The 21,028-nt window shown below is 45.5% G+C and overlaps 1 protein-coding gene across 2 annotated transcripts in view; it reads left to right on the top strand.

Moving 5' to 3' along the window:
* The first annotated feature begins 593 nt into the window (after positions 1–593).
* LOC135698296 (zinc finger protein 595-like) overlaps positions 594–21,028 on the top strand; it is a 195,581-nt gene continuing 175,146 nt past the window's right edge. Inside the window, exons 1-5 of one of the 2 annotated variants that reach the window (XM_065218208.1) lie at positions 594–1,088; positions 1,163–2,022; positions 2,083–2,824; positions 2,890–3,133; positions 3,208–3,260. In XM_065218208.1, the coding sequence (XP_065074280.1) occupies positions 905–1,088; positions 1,163–2,022; positions 2,083–2,824; positions 2,890–3,133; positions 3,208–3,223 (2,046 nt within the window). In that variant the 5' untranslated portion in view covers positions 594–904 and the 3' untranslated portion in view covers positions 3,224–3,260. Of the gene's footprint in view, positions 1,089–1,162; positions 2,023–2,082; positions 2,825–2,889; positions 3,134–3,207; positions 3,795–21,028 lie in introns of those variants that run through there. The other variant, XM_065218209.1, reaches the window with a different exon arrangement.

The following is a 21,028-nucleotide window of genomic DNA, read 5'->3' on the forward strand; positions in this document are numbered from 1 at the left end:
CTCTGTTGCCAAGTTAAAAGAAAGGGAATCTTTCGAAAACCGTGATGCGAGTTCAACTGTTTTTCTCTTGGCGTGACTCATTATACACCGACTCTAGTCCATACTAGCGAACTTCGGTTTTGTGCTTTAGCGACAATATCAGTGTTGGGTAAATATTTTGCGGCAGGTAATCGTGCTCACCGATCAGCGATTTTTTCACCAAACCGTTAGCTTCTGAAACACCTTCACAGCAAAAAAAATTGTAATATCGATCAACGTAATTCAAGCTGATGTATGAAATAATGATGTAATAGCAAAAAGCAGATACAAAATTACATCAATGGATGTAATTTTGTTCGCAAAATTGATGTACACCGTATAATGTGATATTACACAACCGATGGATTGACCTGGTTGCAGCAGTTTCGATGTAATATTCAACAACTTTTTTTGCTGTGTTGCCATGTATCGAAAAAGCCCTTCTGCCATCTCACGCACACTGCCGCAGTTTCAGTGAACCGAACCGATGAAAGGCCTCTTCGCTCTTCTCCACTCTCTCGAAGCGCGTCATCTGTCATTTTCCTCTTTCGCCGAGCAGCGACGAAGAAGAAAAAGTCGTCGTGAGAGAGCAAAAACAAAAATGGCCTCGCATGGTCTTTGTTTTGTTCGATTCAATTAAGTTTTTTACCCCATCAAACGTTCGCTTTTGTGGTCAAATTTCGCGTAAAGCCCTTCCGCCGGATGTGCCCCGCCGGGTACCGGTAGCCGTTGGAGGAATTTCGCATCGTCTGTAGGCGATTGTTGTGAGTGTTTGGAATCGGGCGCGCGCGTGCATCTTTCTGTCTGTCTGAGGTGTTGGTGGTGTGTCTTTTTTGTGATCCAGCAGTTGGATTTTCGTTTTATTTTCCTGTTGTTACTTCCCGGGATGGATTCCGGGCTTTTGTTGGTTCCGAAGCTGGTCCCGCTGCCGTCGTCGGTGGGAAACAGTGCTTTGGGCGGTATGCTGCCGAACATGAAGATTGTTTCGCAAGGGGTTGTAGAGATGGCTGGTGGAAGAGGTGAAGGTGGCGGGGAATGCAGCGGGAGTAATAAACAAAAACAGAAAAGTGGTAAGTGTGCATCATTTTTCGGTTTGTTTTGTTGATTTCGGTTGTTTTGAACTACTGTTGGTGTTGCTTTTTAGATGGTGAACTAATTCTGGTGATGGAACCGCAGAATCCTTCCCCGACGAAGTACTTCGATCAGCATGGATTGCCCCTGAAGAAGGAGCTCGTAGAAAGTGAGATGCACGGGGAGGAGGTTGGAAAGTCGACGAAAAAGCGGTCCAAGCTGACGATAACCTGTCACAAGTGTTCGAAGCAGTTCGAGACGAAGATTGAGTACGAGTTTCACTATCGGAAGAGCTACAACCAGGAGCCGGTTTACTGTTGCACAACGTGCGACAAACAGATATCCCAGTATAAAGCCTATCGGTTGCACATCTACCGGCACTCAAACAGTGCAAATCAGCGGTACACCTGCGGGACTTGCTCCAAAGTGTTCCATCAGAAATCGGATCTTAACCGGCACGAAAGTATCCACGAGAGTCAGCCAGTAGTGGCTAGGGCGGAAAAGGATTTGTCGGTTGCTGCTAAGGTCCAAGGGAAGATTAGCTGTGATCGTTGCGATGCCGTCTTCGGCACTCAGGCCGAGGTGCGGTTCCACGCAAAGAAGATTCACCCGATTCCGAAGCAAATGATCGAATGTCCGGACTGTGGCAAGTTTCTGTCGGCGGGAAGTTTGTATTCGCACCGGAAGATTCACTCGGATGGGCCGAAGTTTACGTGCGAGGATTGTGATAAGTCGTTTGTGCAGAAGATCAATTTTATTCACCATCGCAAGAAGCACCTGCCGAACGACGAGCGTCCGTTTCCCTGCGGGGAGTGTGGAAAGGCATTCTTCGAAAAGTCCCATCTGCATAGGCATCAGTTTTTCCATTCGGAAGAGCGTCCGTTCAAGTGCGAGCTGTGCGGAAAATGCTACAAGACGGAGCGTTGTTTGAAGGTAGGTTCGGTTAGTAGTTGGGGGAAATTGTTGTTCAAACTTGATTTCGTTCCGTTCTAGGTCCATTCGGCAGTTCACAACGCAGATCGTCCCTTCGTATGTTCCGAGTGCAACAAAGGCTTCCTGAGCAGTTCGAAGCTTCGTCAGCACAGCAACATCCACTCGGGACTGCGGCCGTTCAAATGCAAATACTGCTCACGGGACTTTACCAACTTCCCCAACTGGTTGAAACATATTCGTCGCCGTCACAAGGTTGATCATCGTACCGGAGAAAAACTGGACAGCGTTCCGAAGTTTATGACCAAGAAGAAGGATAAACCAGTCGATAGCAAGGACGGTGTCGTCGTCGTTGAAAAGCAAGTGAAGAAGAAACCTCCGAAGGAAACCCTTCAACTGTCCATCAAGGAAGAAAGCCTTCCGTTTGTTGGTGAAAATTCCAACATTGATCTCAATCTGGTCTCCAAGGATGACCTGCTGCAGCCGCTCAAGATGGAAGAGATGGAGGACATCTTTCTGGAACTTCCCGGGGCGGGGATTTCCGACGAAGACGCCCGGCATGCAGTTTCTTCGCAGATTCAGCATAACATCGCAACCTCGGCCAGTGAACCTCCAACCGAGGACGAATCGGAACCACTGGGACCGGCGGATTCCGATCTCGTCGATCCTCCACCGCTCGGGCTCTCCGAGGACGATAACGAGCTGTTCCAGTTTAGTTACGTACAACCTGAATTCGATTGTGATTTTAGCATTAAGAACGAGTTTTCTCTAAGGACAGAGGCTGTTAATGTGATTAGGGAGATTGGTGAGTTTGGTGAGTGGGATCGAAATTATGATGGTTTCTAACAATTTCCAACATGTTTCACGCAGAGACGACCAGTGGTGGTTTCAGCAGTGCACCTTCGGTGGCATCGTCGGCGGTTCTGCCGACTGCTACCGGTGCCCTGGTGTACGACATCAACGGCGAGCTGCCAATCTTCCCGACTTTGATCTCAATCAGTGGCGACGAGCAGCAGTTTCGGCTGATCAACCCGAACTTTATCCATCTGCCACAGTTCAGGAGGAACGGCTCCTCCGGCAGCAGCAACGGAGGCTCCAGTGGAACCGGATTGAAGTAGGTGTTGTTTGAACTGTACCCGTTCGAATGATTCCACCACTAATGGATGGTTTTCTCCTTATTTTCCCCAGGGTGGAGACACCGTAAGTAAAACGATCTTCATATATTTTAAATTCTATACGCGAAAACTTTTTAAGTTTCAATAGCCAGTAAGCACGAAAACAGTACAGTAACGCAACAACATACAGAAACTCCTACCGTTAGTGGTAATAAGCTGGCGAGAGTTGCAAAAGGATCTCGCGGAACAGTTGGGCTAGTGACTAAACAGGACGAAATTTTGTGGTGATTTATTCTAGTGTAGTAAGGTAAAATTAAACAAAAAATAAGCTAACCGAACGGAACAGGAAACGATGATCAGGATTTTTAGCATGAGGTGGCGAGAGCATGAGAGAGTGGACGGTGAATATTTTGCTTTCTTTTTTTTTATTTTGCTATTAAACTATATTCTAGCAGACGTTTAAGGGAATACCTATGATAGGTTGTAAGATTCGATACATTTATCGAATGGTTAAGAAAAAAAAAAGTATTGATACCGTAATGATTCAACAATAAGAGGAATACAAAATGAGAGGCAACAGGTAAACTATGATACAAAGCGTAACTCAGAGCCTACAAAAGACTGTTTTTGTAATAAACACAAGAAAGCTGAAAGCTGGAATGCAAGGGTTGTTCGGTTTTTGCGCTGGAAAGTATGAGAAATTCCTGATTTTAGGTTTTTGAGTCGAAGTCGTTGCGGTTAAATTAAATGCCCTGCTTTTGCAACTTGGGGCCAGGTAAAATTTCTGTCGATTTGCTTGTTTTCCTTCGGTGCCATAAGTCCTTGGGTCTGCCTCTGCTGCGATGTCCAATCCAGTGCGTGCTTGCAGATTTTGTTCCCGTCCCATTCGGCTTTGTCGTCGAGCTTACTCTACATATCAGGGCACCGTTGTGCTATTATTAAAAAAGCAGTTCAAATTTAAAATAAACTGCCTATTTTTTCGACAGGAGGGAATATTAATCGTCCATAGACCATTTTGGCTCAAGCGTGATATTTTAAAAGGACGTTTAGTTGTTTATTTGGTTCTACATCAACAGACTGGGTTTAGTCCTAATGATGGATTAAGCAATACTAGGAAATACAATATAGTCAAATCAAATAAGGAAGCAACACGATTGAAAACCCTTTGTAGCCAATTGATAGCCCATTGTCGTATCTCTTCGACTCCCCAAAGGATCCAGGTGAATTAACTGGCACCGACTTTCGTAGCAATCCAAGGCAATCGTCAAAGGGCAAACCAGATGAATCGCCGTTGAATAGACTCTACTATTTGTACACTGATTTGGTAATTGAGATTCCATACAGGGCAGCAGTATTCTAACACCGACCTAACGAGGGAGCAGTAAAGCGACTTCAAACAGTAGATGCCTTGTCGACTGAACATTTGGTTGGATTTACAACCATGCGGTTCAGTTGGCACCAATTAGCAAGTCAGCGATAGCTCGGGTTCGGAGATAGATTTTCATGTCGTCTGCGAACGACAGTCGTGGACCGTCGATGACGAAATTGACGTCGTTGAAATACACAAGAAATATCAACGGGCCGAGGTGGCTACCTTGCTGAATACCCGAAGTGGCGGGGAACGAAGGAGATCGGCAGTCGTCGATTGCAACTTCCAACTGACGATCAGATAGATAGGATGCGAACCATCGTAGGAGACTGCCGTTTATACCTAGCCCTTATCCAGTTTGGCGATCGCTATAGGATGGTTCAACTTGTCGAAGGCGGCTGATAGGTCAGTGTAGATGACATCTGTTTACATATGGTCTGTCATACTCTCCGTAATGTACGAGGTGAGACACAGAAATTTGGAAGTAGTCGACCGCCCTGCCATGAAACCATGCTGGGCTTCGCTCAAGTGCTGCTTGAAGTGAGAGACTAATGGTTCCATAACGACCAACTCGAACAGTTTAGATATGGCACACAACGATGTGATGCCGCGATAGTTGTCGATGTTTCTTTTGCATCCCTTCTTATGCACTGGAAACATCTCAGCTGATTTGCAGCAGGAAGGAAACACCCCACCACTGGAGAGGGACATTTCGAACAGAAGCCGCCCTCATAGCGAGGTCGATGTTGATATCTGCCAAAGATTGACCAGACATTGGAACATTACTGGCTGCTAGAGAAACGTGCTCGTCAGGTACGTTCTAATCCGAGAATACACTAGCAAACCTGGTTGAGAACAGACGGCAAATGTGTTGAGGGGATGAAGTTTCTTCGCCGTTCAGTACCATAGTCGATGGAAGGCCAGACTCCTTTCGTTGCTTATTTACATAATTCCAAAAAGTTTTCGGGTGAGATCGAAGCTTCCGTTGAACATCTCGTTGATAACGCCGATAACATTGGCGACTCGTTCGTCGATACGCATAATTGATCCTCGCATAATGGTCCTTGTTGTTGTATCAAGCGGAATTTTCAGTTTAGTTTTCGGAAATAAATTCGCTACGAACTATTTTGCGTTGTTTGGGTTTTTATTTGCAACTGACTAAACAAAGGTACATAATGCGCGGGAATTCACTTGAGCGAGGGAGTGGTTGGTTGATGTACTCTAAAACAATTTACTCTAAACAACTCCCCAACTTGAGGCAGGAGTCTCAATATCTTAAGCTGTCGGCAGCGGTACCAACTTGTGGATCGGTCGTTGGTATTCAGATGATCCTCTGCGAAGTGTGACAGTCCTCACAACATCTTGACGATCCGGATGGACCGCGTTAATCCGGGCAAGCTCCCACTGTGCTGGTGGAGTGTTCTCATTTTTTACTAGAACAAGTCTGTTGATCTGCAGGTTATCCTCCATAGATTGCCACTTGGTTCGTGGTTGCAAAGATGAAACGTATCCATTTCTCCAGCGCTGCCAAATTTCTTCTAGCTGCTTCTGACATATCTGCCAAGAGTCGAGTCGATTAACGGGTACGTTTGGGACTGATGGTTCTGGTTCCAATGATGAAATGCCCTGGAGTCAAAACATTGTAGTCGTCCGGTGAATTGGATATGGCACACAACGGTCTTGAATTAAGGCAGGCTTCTACTTGGGTGAGAATAGTATACAGATGTTCGAAGGTTTGCGGTCCACGACTGAGCACCTTGTATAAGTGCGTTTTGACACTCTTCACTGCCACCTCCCACAAACCACCCATGTGGGGTGCGGATGGTGGTATGAATGTCCACTTGATGCCTACATTCGAAGAAAAGCAGCTTGCTTGAGCTCTAAATTCATCGGATTGGAAAAACTCCTGCATCTGGCGATCAGCACCGATGAAATTTGTCCCATTGTCAGACCAAATCTCTGTACATAAACCACGACGAGCGATGAACCTCTGAGCGCTTCGATGAATACTGCGGACGACAAATCACTGGCAGAATCTAGATGAATAGCTTTAGTGGAAAGGCACACGAACACAACTATGTAACCCTTGGTTAGGAGAGGTTTACGAGGATTGCCGCTTTTGAGGATGATTGGACCGGCATAATCAATCCCAACGTGGATGAAAGCTCGCACTGGCATGGTGCGAACGGCTGGCAAGCAACCCATAAGTTGAGTGGCAGTCTTCGCTTTCATACGACAGCAGCGGAGGCAGTTCTGTACTGCACGACGAATCATGTTCTGGCATCCAATTATCCAAAATCGTTGATTGAGTGTAGCTAGCAACAATGTGGGTCTTGCATGTAGATTGACAAGGTGTGTGTCTTGAATAATCAGCTCCGTGAAACGATGGTGACTTGGTAGAATTGCTGGGTGCTTCATTTCGTAGGGGATATTGGCGTTCTGGAGTCTTCCTCCTACACGAAGTGTTCCTTCTCCATCGATGAAAGGATGTAGCGAGCGTAATTTGCTTTTACTGGGCAGTTTGGTTCCTTTGTGGAGACATGTCAGTTCGGAGATGAATGCGTCGTTTTGAGCCATGTGTATTAGCCGTAGGGTAGACGCTTGTTGTTCTGTTGGAGTTATTGTTCCCACTTTTCGGTCTTCTCTACGAACAGATTTGAGGTTACAAATGAATCGGTTGATAACCGCGAGAATTCGACATACTACTCGAATCGAAGAGTAGCGATTCAAAAGATACTGTTCTATGGTGAAATCACTCCTTGGGACAATATTGGTATTTAAAATCGTGACTTGATGGTTTGCTTCACATATTGCAGGTTGTGCGACTAGGTGATATAGGAATTCATCTTGCTTGTAAAGCCAGGAAGGTCCTGTCCACCAAAGTGGGTGCTCCAAAAGTTCAGATGGCGTTATTTCTCTTGACGCACAGTCCGCTGGGTTTTCTCCGGAAGCTACATGATGCCATGAGCTTCTTGGAAGTACATTCAGGATGGTTGCAGTGCGATTGGCAACATATGTTTTCCACTTTCGTGGGTGCGATGATAACCATTCTAGGACTATTGTTGAGTCCGACCAAGCATGCATCTGCAGATTGAGGTGATCGAGAGCAGAAGAGATCTTCTTCATCAGCGTCGTCAGGAGCACAGCAGCATTCAACTCGAGGCGTGGTAATGTAATTTGCTTGATAGGTGCTACCTTGGTTTTAGCGGCGATTAGTGTAACTCGTACTTCACCGTTCGGATCAATCGAACGGCCATAGACTACTGCGGCATATGCGGACTCTGATGCGTCTGAGAACCCAACAAGCTGCATTCTTCCTTCGTGATTAACAATCCAACGTGGTATACGGACCTTTTTCAACAGGTGAAGATTGTGTTTAACGCCAACCCACTCTTCCTCAATTGCTGCGGGAAGTAGGTCATCCCAGGTCAAGTCGTACAACCAGAGCTGCTGGAACAGGATCTTGATTTTGACGATGCACGGTGAAAGCCACCCAAAAGGATCGAACAGCTTCGATGCGTCCGACAGAAGCTGACGTTTGGTGTTGCTGCTATCGATGTATAGATACACCTTGAAGTCGAACGAGTCTTCTCTGGGCGACCAACGTATACCCAAGGCTTTAACAGAATCCGAGTCATTTGTAAACTGCAAAGGAATTGGGCCATCTCTACTATCTGCAATGTCCTCGACGAGTTCTGGTAAATTCGACGACCATTTCCTAAGGACAAATCCAGCATGGCTTAGAATTGTTGAGATTTCGGTGACTAGTTGCTTCGCTTCTTCTAGTGTGTCAGCACCAGACATCAAATCATCTACATAAAACCCTTTGAGGATTCTTTCAGCAGCAACCGGGAAATTTTCAGCACTATCTCGAGCGGCTTGTCGAAGAGATTCTGTAGCTAGATATGCAGCACATGATGTCCCGTACGTAACGGTAAGCAGGCGAAAGTGTTGGATGGGATCTTCGGGATTCTTTCTAAACACCACTCGAAGGTAGTCCACTTGATCCTCAGCTACCCATACTTGTCTATACATTTTCTCTGCATCGCTTGTGAACACTACTGGATAACTACGAAAGCGAGACAATACATCCAGCAAGTTTTCAGTGTTATTAGGTCCAATAAGCAATCGATCGTTGAGCGAGATTCCCGATGAATTAACACATGAACCGTCAAAAACGACACGTAACTTAGTCGTTGAGCTATCTTCATTGTGCACAGCGTGATGCGGTAAATAGAAACATTCGTTCGGCTGCTTGTCGATTTCCTCGTCCGGGACAGGTTCCATGTGGCCCAAACGCAAATACTCCGACATAAAGTGTTCGTACTGCTGCTTAAACGTCGGATTCACCAAAAATTTTCGCTCCATGGCATGCAACCTCTTGACGGCTGCCACTAGCGATTCTCCTAGCGCAGTTTTCGTTTCGTCAAATGGTAGCCGAACCACAAATCTGCCAGTTTCATCTCGCTTGTGAGTCGTTTTGAAAATCTCAGTAGCACGGATCTCATCAGCTGTGAGCACCTTCTGCGACGGAACTTCTTCACTCTCCCAAAACATTCGCAGCGATTTGTCGATGTTGACATCGGAGTCGACATTGAGGGACGTACAATGTGTTTGAATACAAGCCCCTCCTTCGAATCGTCCAACTACCAGCCAGCCAAACACCGAGTTCTGTGCTACTGGTAATCCATCTTCATCGGTAATTTGACCCATTCGGAGCATAGGTAGGAACAACTCTACTCCGAGAATGACGTCGATTTCTCCTGGTTTCCAAAAGTTCGGATCAGCTAACGGGATCGCTTCCAAGAACATCATTCGCTTTACGTCGAAAGTCTGACTTGGCATAGTTGTAGTCAAAACATCCAGAACGTATGCTTGAGTAGTCAGGATTACTTCATCGTTGAATCGAGATGACAGTTCCACATGTACTATCCCCTTGGTAGTACCAGCTGCGGCGCCTGCCACCCCAGTGACAGCGAACCTGGCATTGCTTCGGTTGAGACCGAGACGCGTCATACAAGCTTCACTGATCAGCGACGCGCCGGAGCAGGAATCGATCATGGCTCTCACTACCTGAAAAGAACCACTCTTACCTCGAATCTTAATGAGTGCCGTAGGTAGCACCGCAATATTGGTAGGCGACTGTGTTGGAAGTACATCCGCTTTGAAGCTCGAGACCTCATTCGTTGAGCGAACTTCCTGTACCGCTGGCTCTGAGGCCGGTGAGCTGTATGCCGATTGAATTGACGGTGCTTGCACTAAATGCGCTGCCTGGCTGTCACCCTGTTGACAGAGGAGCGTGTGATGTCGCTGATTGCAACCATTGACCCTACACGAAGCCTTCGATGAACAATTCTTCACTGAGTGCGACGGCCTGAGGCAGTTGAAGCACAGTCTTGACTTCTGCACTAACTCCCTACGGTCAGCGACGCTTAAGGCTTTGAAGGAGTCACACTGATAGATCTGATGCTGTTCTGAAGAGCACTTCGGGCACAGCTGGGGTGCGATGTGAAAGCTTTGAAACTTCCTCTCTATCGGCTTCGCTTGATCCTTCCGAATTTCCTTTTTCGTAGCTTCCGGATTCGTAAAGATCTTCCGCGTGAACGAGGAACATGTCTCGAGGGCATCACAACGGTTTTCGAGGAATTTCAGGAACTCTTGAAACGTAGGATTCTGCATATCGACGATTTGTGTGGCCCACTGAGAACGTGTTTCCTTGTCGATTTTTTCCAAAAGGAGGTGAATGAGCCACGGGTCACGCGATTCGTACTGGGCACCCATGGCACTCAGTTGTCTAATAACTTCGTCGGATGTCGTTACTAGTTTCCGAAGGCTGCTCGGGTGCGTAGATGACACGACTGGCTGTTCAAGGAATTCCTTCACTAGCGAGAAAACGGTGTACTTATGTTGATCATATCGTTCCACTAACTTGTCCCACACTTGGTTGTAATTCGCATCCGTGATCGCAAACGAGCTCACCAATGCCTTAGCTTCACCGTCAAGGTATGAAAGGAGATACTGCAGCTTTTGTGAGTCACGCAACGTCTCCTTGTCGTGAATGGTACTAACAAAAAGGTCCTTGAAAGAGCGCCAGTCCTTGCGGTCACCCTTGAAGATAGGAATGTTGATTGGAGGGAGTCGTACGTTGAGCATTGGTTCAGCTACAGTGGCACGAAGTGATGCTTGTCGAAAGTCATCTAGCTGGGCAGTTAACGCACTCGTTTGGCTTGAAACTGCAGCTTGGTTCGACAGGAGCAACCGTTGCGTTTCCAGCAGTGCCGAAACTGCATGCCGTAGATTGTTGGTTGGTTCCTCAAACGTGTCATCACCACCAACAGACCCTTCCTCCATCTGCGAGTAGATACATATGGCTTCATAATATAACTCCTCAAACTCAGTCCGGTAGTTGAAAACCGATGAAACTGCTTCCAATGACGGCGTTTTGTCTTCGATTTCACTCTGCAAGTCGAAAAAATTGTTTCCGAGATGGTGCACTCACAAAGTGGAGGGCTCCGGCTCTGGACGCGTTTCGCCGTATTTAGCTCCCACTTCATCTTCTCGAAGAGCGAGTTCCGCTTGATCGTCAGTTCTTCCATAGTCAACCGTTAATCGTGACATCCGGAACCGAAGGACCATAAAATGTTGTTGTATCAAGCGGAATTTTCAGTTTAGTTTTCGGAAATAAATTCGCGACGAACTATTTTGCGTTGTATCTTGTTTGGGTTTTTATTTGCAACTGACTAAACAAAGGTACATAATGCGCGGGAATTCACTTGAGCGAGGGAGTGGTTGGTTGATGTACTCTAAAACAATTTACTCTAAACAGTCCTTGAGTTGTAGGGTGTGGTACTTGGTGTATTTTCTTAGCGCGGCTCTTTTGGAAGACTTTAACATACGGAGTTCACTTGTTGGCCAAGGATGATGATTACCTTGTTTAAGAAATTTTTTTCGGAACGTGTCGCTCAATGACGTAAGCCAAAATATGCGAGAGCGTTTGGGCAGCTGCATTGACATCGTCAGGGACGAGTATCCTGTGCCTGTCCAAATTCGAAAGAAGTTCCCCGATACTGTCGTGGTCAGCATTTCGGAAATCGCAGGAGACCTCTAGGGGGGATGGAATGACCTCAGTCTTATCAACGGAGAAACAGCCATAGACAAATGCTGAGCAGTATCCTGAGCGGTGACGAAGCAAAGATCTAAGCTATGATTGTCCTCATTAACCACGTGCTTGATTTGCTTCAGAGTGGCGATACTGTAATGATCCAAAATGCTTACCGCTCCAGAGTGAAATATAGAACGGTCGTGGTCCGGATACAGCAATCCACCGTAAGATGATCGCCAAGAAACTGCCTAGATTGAAGTCGCCAATGATTATCATCTCGTCAGCAGCTGTAGCGATCTCCATTATAGCTCGAATAGACTGACTGTGGGATTCAATTAGCGTAGAGTCGCGAGTTCGATCCGGATTGTTTTATGCATGGGTACTGTGTTAGAAAAAACGTTTTCAAAAACTATTGATTGTACCGAAATGGGCCATCTTTGTCAAGCGCGTCATACTAAAGAGTATAAATAGAGAGTACCCCGCTCAAATTCCTATTCCTACACAAAACACAAGCTCTTGCTGCAGTTAACAAATCAGATTTATTATATAAGACCACGTAGTCCTACGTCACCATTGCGTACAACCTCATTGGGCTGTCCCTTGTAGTTTTTGGATCTCAAGTGATGGCACACATTCCGAAAGTGAAGCGGAAGAAGTTCGATGCCAAGGCTAGTAAAGCGATCTTCGTCGGCTATTGTGAGAACACCAAAGGCTACCGTTTGTACGATCCTGACAGCGGTGAGTTTCAAATCAGTCGAGATGTTGTAGTCTTAGCAGAAGGTGAATCAAGACCAAGCCTAACGAGTGATCGAAATGCACAACCAGTGGAGTTCATGGAGCTGAATTTCCTAGAGCTGTTGGTACCAATCAGCGCTGCTGATGGAAGCAATGAAGAGCAGCAATACCAGAGAGGTAACTCTAAGACTAGTAGGTCCCGAAGAAACGAGTTCAACTTTTTTTTTGGCTCAGCTCATTTTATCTGTCAAACTTTCATAGCGGATCAAAACAAACCTAGTGTAGTACTAGAATTTCGACTAGAATGGGGCACCTTTGTCGATTTGCTTGGGACCAATACTGCCGATACTCGCATAATTGTCCCATCTTTGCTTGATTTCCTATTCATATGGGACAGCAGTGTTGGAAAAATATCAAAAAATCAAATCTCACTAATGCCCAAGATCACGCTTGATTTTCGTAGATAAAAATCAACAAGTAAACATCTGCGGTTGATTTTGCAAGCTATGATATCGCAGCTCAGAATATCAAGCTAACAAAACTCACCAACTGCAAATATCAGCAAACTGTGGTGAGATTGAGTTTAATGTTTTTTGTTTTACACCCGAATGCAACCGAAACTTCCATAACGGCTTGCAGCAGTCCCTTCGTGTCTGCCATCGGTGAAGATTAAAAATAAATAGCAAACTATACTTTCTCTTTCTAAGATAACGATGTCATTCCGTCTCGCACGCTGAGCCGATCAAGTCGCATCGGTCTCGTTGTACGACACTATCATTTAGTTTTGAGTTTTTCCCCACGCGAGGGTTTTTTCTCGCCAAAGTTAATTGGCATAGTGTTTAGACGACTAGTGCGCGAGTGAGGAAGCCGTTAATGATATGCCGAGTGCTTTCATTACGGTCCAGCTTTAACCCAGCATCATCGCAACATCATCAGCAAAATCATCACCACTATCGGTACATCACCCCACCGATAGCAACAACGAAAGAGCGTCATATTGCCTACCGAGTCGACCGAGGCACACCAGCATCGAGGTTATTGACTCTGCAGCAGTTGGATCAAACAATTATATCTCTCCAGTCTGCTGCCGCCTCAGTGCGTTAGGTATAAATCGTGTCGTTTGTATTGTTCTCGCCAGTATAGCATCTTCCTTGTTTCCCTGGTCCAATATTAGATTGGTGTTTAATTAGGGTGATCCAAAAATCCAATTTTTTTTTTCGCTTGATTTTTTTTTTTCTTCTTGATTTTTTTTTTATTATTATTTTTGTATTACTTAGGGTGATCCAAAACTCTGTAAATAGTATATAATCATTATTTTTTTTTTATTTTTTTTTCTTTGCATGTATTACTCGTTAGTAGAGTGAAACTATATATATATATATTTTTTTTTTTGATATTATTTGAAATTACTGCAATTATTTGTAAAAATTTTTACAAAAAACACCATTGCGGCGATATTTAACCGCAATGGATGAAAATGATAAAGGCGGGGGATGGTCGCTTTCCATCTCAGACGACGAAACTCTTAATTCCACCTCACACGAAAGTCTCGAGGAAGTTGTGGAAATGGAAACCCTTGACGTTCCAGTTGACTCGCTCTCCAGCAAAAATACTGGAGCATATCCCAAGAAAAGGTATCGCCCACAACCCTCTCCCCCACCATCTCCTCCTCGTCCACCTGCACCCCCCACACCATTGCCCCCAAAAACCTCTGCTCTCCCCCGCCTAAAGGCTTACCCAGAAGCCTCGAAAGGCCCATGGGTTGTTTTTTTCCGGCCCAAACAAAAACCTTTGAACATTCCGAGGATCTCTAAGGATCTAACAACACATTTTTCGGCCGTTACCGATATTTTCAAGGTAACACCAATAAAACTGCGCGTTACCGTTGATGACCGGAAGCAGGCTAACCAAATTGTTGCGTGCGAGCTTTTTTCATTGGAATACCGAGTCTACATACCCAGTAGTGAGGTAGAAATTGAAGGAGTGGTCACCGAAGCGAGTTTGACTAGTGATGATTTCTTGGGTCCCGATTCCTTCGGAATCTTTAAAAACCGTGCTCTGCCGAAGGTGAAGATATTGGACTGCCTTCAAATGCAGTCAGTATCCGTAGTAGGCTCCAAAAAAACTTATTCCTTGTCAAACTCGTTTCGTGTGACGTTTTCGGGTTCAGCGTTACCTCACTACGTCGCTATTGGCAAGGTTCGGCTGCCTGTACGCCTGTTTGTACCTCGGGTAATGAACTGCTCGAAATGTAAACAACTTGGTCATACATCGGACTACTGCTCGAACAAACCACGCTGCGATCAGTGTGGCGAGCAACATCAAGAGGGCCCTTGCGGTGCTCCACCAAAATGCGTGTACTGCAAGGAGAGCCTGCATACCCTGACTAACTGCCCGAGGTATAAACAGCAGGGAGAAAAACTTAAGCGGTCTCTGCAAGCTCGCTCCAAGAGAACACTAGCAGAACTCTTGAAGAATACCGCTTCATCTTCTCAGACCACACCAAAAAACAGTAACACGTTCTCCATTTTGCCAGTTGATGATCTAGACTCTGACTCAGAGGGCGGTGAGGGTAGTCCGTTTGTCTTTAAAGGCAATACGAGAAAACGAGCAAAACAACACACCACCGAAAAGCCTCGTAAGGCCACTCGTACGGACCACCCTTCCACCTTGGAAAATTCAAGAGGTAACGGAAATACACCGAAACCCATTCCACCGGGTTTTAAACCTTGTAATTATGACAAGAACTTTCCGTCACTTCCAGGATCATCTAAAACCCCAGATGTCCCAGTTTTTCGGCCAGAAAAGCAGCTGAATAATCAGCAAGAACATGCCCCCATGTTCACGTTTTCTGGTATTGTGGATAGCTTCTTCAGTATATTCAATGTCTCTGACTCAACGAGGAGCATTATTAATTTAGTGCTGCCAATGGTGAAAACTCTTTTGAAGCAACTAGCTTCTAGGTGGTCCTTCCTTGCATCGATTATATCTTTCGATGGATAATTCTCCGAATGAGGTCGGGGATATGATCTCTGTTCTTCAGTGGAACTGTAGAAGTCTTATGCCAAAACTTGACACATTTAAATTTTTAGTTAACAACTCACTTTCTGATGCATTTGCCCTTTGTGAAACATGGCTCTCTTCAGACAACGATCTTGCTTTCCACGATTTCAACATTATTCGCCTTGACCGCGCAGATTCGTATGGAGGGGTGCTTCTGGGGATCAACAAGCTCCATTCCTTCTACAGAATCGATCTGCCTTCGGTGACAGGCATTGAAGTTGTTGCATGTCAGGTTAATATTCGAGGTAAATGCCTCAGTATTGCCTCAGTATATCTTCCACCGCGAACTGCGATTTCTCGTCAAAGTTTCTCGGATATCTGCACGGCTATGCCGGAGCCACGGTTGATCTTGGGAGATTTTAACTCTCACGGTACAGGCTGGGGGGAACTGTACGACGACAACCGCTCAACCTTGATATACGACATGTGCGACTTCTTCAAAATGACAATTCTGAACACCGGAGAAGCAACACGAGTAGCCAAACCTCCAGCAAAAATAAGCAGATTAGACCTCTCACTTTGTTCGAGTTCACTATCATTGGATTGCTCGTGGAAAGTAATTCAAGATCCCTACGGTAGTGACCATTTGCCAATCAAAATTTCTATTACCAATGGTTCATCTTCTACTCGTTCGGTCGACAACGCGTACGATCTTACAAAAAACATTGACTGGCGAAAATTCGCGACCGCGGTTCTTGATGCCAGCCAATCGGTTGACGTACTTCCTCCGCTGGACGAGTACTCCTTTCTCGCGCGTCTTATCATCGATTCTGCGCTGCGAGCACAGACGAAACGTGTTCCGGGTATTTCCGTCCGCAAGCGACCTCCCACCCCGTGGTGGGATAAGGATTGCACCGACGCGAACAGCGAGAAGTCCGCCGCGTTTAAACGGTTCCGCAAACACGGCAAGGTCGGGGATTTCGAGCGGTACACCGACCTCGAGAAAACTTTTAAGGACTTAATTAAAGCAAAAAAACGCGGTTACTGGCGTCGGTTCGTCGATGGTTTGTCGCGAGAGACTTCCATGAGAACACTCTGGAATGTCGGCAGGAGAATGCGAAACGCGTCATCACCGATTAACGAAGACAAGGAGTACTCGGACAGTTGGATATTCAGCTTCGCGCGGAAAGTTTGCCCGGATTCGGTGTCGGTTCAAACCAACGTTCGTGATCGTCCGTCGGGTAATAACGAAATAGATTCCCCGTTTTCGATGGTGGAATTCTCACTTGCTCTCCTTTCATGTAACAATTCAGCTCCAGGAATGGATAGAATCAAGTTCAACTTGCTTAAAAATCTCCCAGATGTCGCGAAGAGACGCTTGTTGAACTTATTCAATCAATTTCTGGAGCACAACATTGTTCCGGATGACTGGAGGCAAGTAAGAGTTATCGCCATTCGAAAACCCGGTAAACCCGCGTCGGATTATAACTCGTACCGTCCCATCGCGATGCTGTCCTGTATACGGAAATTGTTGGAGAAAATGATTCTTTTTCGTCTAGACAAATGGGTCGAGTCGAATGGTTTACTTTCAGATACGCAATTTGGATTTCGGAGAGGCAAAGGAACGAGCGACTGTCTTGCGTTGCTTTCAACTGAAATTCAACTGGCCTATGCGCAAAAACAGCAAATGGGTTCAGTTTTCTTGGACATTAAGGGGGCTTTTGATTCTGTTTGTATCGATGTCCTTTCGGATAAACTCCACGATAGTGGGCTTTCACCAATTATGAACAACTATTTGAGCAACTTGTTGTCTGAGAAATATATGAGCTTTTCTCATGGAAACTCGACAACTTCACGAATTAGTTACATGGGTCTCCCCCAGGGTTCATGTTTAAGCCCCCTTCTTTATAATTTTTATGTAAAAGACATTGATGGTTGTCTTGATGAAAATTGCTCGCTAAGGCAGCTTGCAGATGACGGCGTTGTATCCGTTATAGGGCCAAGTGCACCGGACCTGCAAGGACCATTGCAAGATACCTTAGACAATTTGTCTACTTGGGCTATGAAGCTGGGTATCGAATTCTCTCCGGAGAAAACTGAGTTGGTTGTTTTTTCTAGGAAGCATCATCCTGCACAGTTACAGCTTCAACTAAAGGGTAGAACAATCACTCAAAGTATATCTTTCAAGTATTTAGGTGTCTGGTTCGATTCCAAAAGCACATGGGGAAAACATATTGCGTATGTGAAACAAAAATGCCAACAAAGAATCAATTTTCTTCGTACAATCACTGGAACTTGGTGGGGAGCACACCCGGAAGATCTGATCAGGTTGTACCGAACAACCATCTTGTCGGTTCTAGAGTACGGAAGCTTCTGCTTTCAATCCGCTGCGAAAACACATATCCTGAAGCTGCAACGGGTTCAATACCGTTGCCTCCGAATCGCGCTTGGCTGTATGCACTCGACGCATACGATGAGCCTTGAAGTACTCGCGGGTGTTCTCCCACTGACAGATCGTTTCGCGGAACTGTCCTTCCGGTTTCTTATCCGTTGTGAAGTAATGAACCCATTAGTAATAGAAAACTTTGAGAAGCTGCTCGACAGAAATCCTCAAACAAGATTCATGAGTCTCTATTACGAGTACATGACGCTGGAGATTGGCCCTTCTTCATTCAATTCCTCTCGTGTTTGCCTCCAAGACTTTTATAGTTCCTCTGTAAATTTTGATCTGACCATGTTGCAAGAAATCCGTGGAATACCAGATCACCATCGATCGATGGTTGTTCCCTTAATTTTTGCAAACAAGTACCACCATGTTAGTAACAATAAGAGTTTTTTCACAGATGGGTCAACTATAAACGCTTCCACTGGATTTGGAGTATTCAACGAATTTCATAGCGCCTCATATCAACTGCAAAAACCCTGTTCCGTATACGTTGCGGAACTAGCAGCCATATTTTACGCAGTAGAGCAAATTGCCTCACTACCATCTGATCACTATTTTATTTTTACTGATAGCCTTAGCTCGTTGGAGGCTATTCGATCAATGAGGCCGATGAAGCACTCCTCGTATTTCCTGACCGAAATCCGAGCAAAATTGAGTACTTTATCTAACTGCTCCTATACTATCACCTTAGCTTGGGTCCCATCTCATTGCTCAATTCCGGGTAATGAGAAAGCGGACTCGCTAGCTAAGGTGGGCGCTATGGAAGGCGATATTTTTGATCGACAAATCGCCTTTGCGGAATTTTTCTCAATTACCCGTCAGCACGTCCTCACCAACTGGCAACAAAAATGGAATGAGAGTGATCTGGGAAGATGGTTACATTCTATTCTCCCACAGGTGTCGAACAAGCCATGGTTCAAAGGATTGGACATGAGCCGTGACTTTATACGTGTCATATCAAGGCTCATGTCCAATCACTACTCGTTAGACTCGCATTTCTTCCGAATCGGGCTCGCAGGCAGCAATTTGTGCGCTTGTGGTAGTGGCTATCACGATATCGACCACGTGCTTTGGTCATGCACCCTACATTGTGTTGCTAGATCCGAGTTATCCGCATCCCTCAGGGCCCGAGGAAAACAACCTATGCGGCCCGTTAGAGACATCTTGGCGAGCCGAGATCTCGAATATTTTAATTTAATTTATGTGTTTTTAAAACGGATCGATCTGAGGATTTAGTAGTTAGTGTCATCTTGTGTTCCCCCAAGTTGTTAGCTGCCCATCGGTGTACCCCCATGTTTGTCTTTTTCGTCAGTTGGTCGCTTAGTTCGAGATAAAAAGCACATTGCTCTCCAAACCTTGTGTTCTCAATCCCTACCCTGCCATCCATTTGTTACAATTTGTTACCCCTAACCTCGAGATAGCCGCGAGTAATCGGCCCCCGCTTTACTAACGTTAGTTTTAAGAAATTTTGTCATCCAAACAATGAATATCGGCTCCGCAAAGCTACGGCAAATGAGCCTGGAAAAATAAACGCATTTAAAAAAAAAAAAAAAAAGATAACGATGTGGAACGGAATCATTTTTGTGTCGAGCCAGCTCTCAGCTTGATTTTTGCACGTTGTGAATAGTCTCGCAATATCAAAGGAGCTTGTAAAATCTATATCAAGCATGATATTTTGTTCCAATATCACGCGTGATATTGAGAGCGTATTAGAGCGGAAACAAATTATTTGATTGATGATTTTGCCAAAACTGTGGGACATTTATGCTTTTATGGGCAGAATAGGCTAGTCAAGTAGTGAGCCAATTTTAAATCGTTAGTTGTCATCGAGTGGCAATACGAAGTAGTTATAGTTTCTTCTGATGGTGAAGATGAAGATATCGAAGAAGTTGCGGATGCAGCTGAAAACGCGCTCTCATCTCAACTGAATAGACCAGTTGATTCGCAGCCAAGGGGTTGGTCACTCTACACAGTGTGCCAAAATCAAACATGGGCACACCCGGGTGCAGTCATTGGTGCTGTTTGGCAACCATAGTTACCATTTTTATGATCTTCAAAGTTACTGGCAACAGTGAACTTTTTCTGCGCCTGCGCAGTTTGCATGTGTCAAAATTTGTTGTTGATGTTGCCACAATATAATCAAATTACTTTCAAAACACAACCGTGAATTTTAACCAAGTCCCGCCATGGATTCTCACAATCGTTACACCCGTGACGGCAGTCGCATCCACATTTCCTCCCAGACGAAGAACAGCTGACAGTGGTATCTTGACCTGACCGAGGTTTCCGGCCATGGCTACACGAACAAGCGATGCAGCTCCCACGGCTGCGGCTGCTTCCAATGCTGCTGCTGGTTCGTCTTTTCTGACGAATTTTAGAGGAGACGGACCAGCAGAAGGAACAGCTGCAGCAGCATTGGAAGCAGCCGCAGCCGTGAGAGCTGCATCGCTAATTCGTGTAGCCGTGGCCGACGCTGGAAATCTTGGGCCGGTCACGACAAACGGTACTTGAGTTTTAATCGGAAAGTCAACAACCAAACAAAAACTATACCATCCGGCCATTCGAACTGCTCGAATACATCCATGACGGTGGCTGCTACACCAACCATTCCATCGTCCAACATATAATGTTGGAGGACCGTCTTGGCAAAATCTCAAATAGTTCAACAAATTATTTTTACTCTCCTGCCTTTTTGCACAACTAACACAATAAGAAATTAAAATTACGAATCATAACATTAACTACACAGAAAAAGGAAAATCCTTTCTTTCTTTTCTCAGAAAAAGAAGCTTCCGCTCTTTCCAAGCTTACGGGTTTTCGATGTTCTCGTTGCTCCACGCACCGTTCATAGACTTGGAAGAGGAAAAGCACAGCTTCATAATGAACGGGAATTTCGTGCCTTTGTGATCGATCACGCTGTGGTTGCACTTCATGATGGCGTACACCGCCAGGGCTTTACTCGGGAACTCGATCAATCCGAAGGAGGAACATTCCGATTTCAGCGGAAACATTAGCAATTGCGACGGGTGGCAGTCCTTGGTGGTAAATGCAGTCAGAAGCAGATCCTCGGACATACCGGGAAGTGGAGAAGCTTGCTCGGGAATGGAAGCGATTATTCTTGGAGGTGCAGTACACCTTGAAGATGATCGAATTGTCCGGCAGAGTGTACGGGTTGGTGGACTCAAGTAGTTCTGCTTGGAAAATGCAATTTGAATTTTGCTACCATCATTTCCATTAAT

The sequence above is a fragment of the Ochlerotatus camptorhynchus genome, unplaced genomic scaffold (genome assembly GCF_037179485.1).
Source record: "Ochlerotatus camptorhynchus isolate MF236.1 unplaced genomic scaffold, CSIRO-AGI_Acam_v1.1 ptg000084l, whole genome shotgun sequence".
In the NCBI taxonomy this organism is placed as follows: Eukaryota; Metazoa; Arthropoda; class Insecta; order Diptera; family Culicidae; genus Ochlerotatus; species Ochlerotatus camptorhynchus.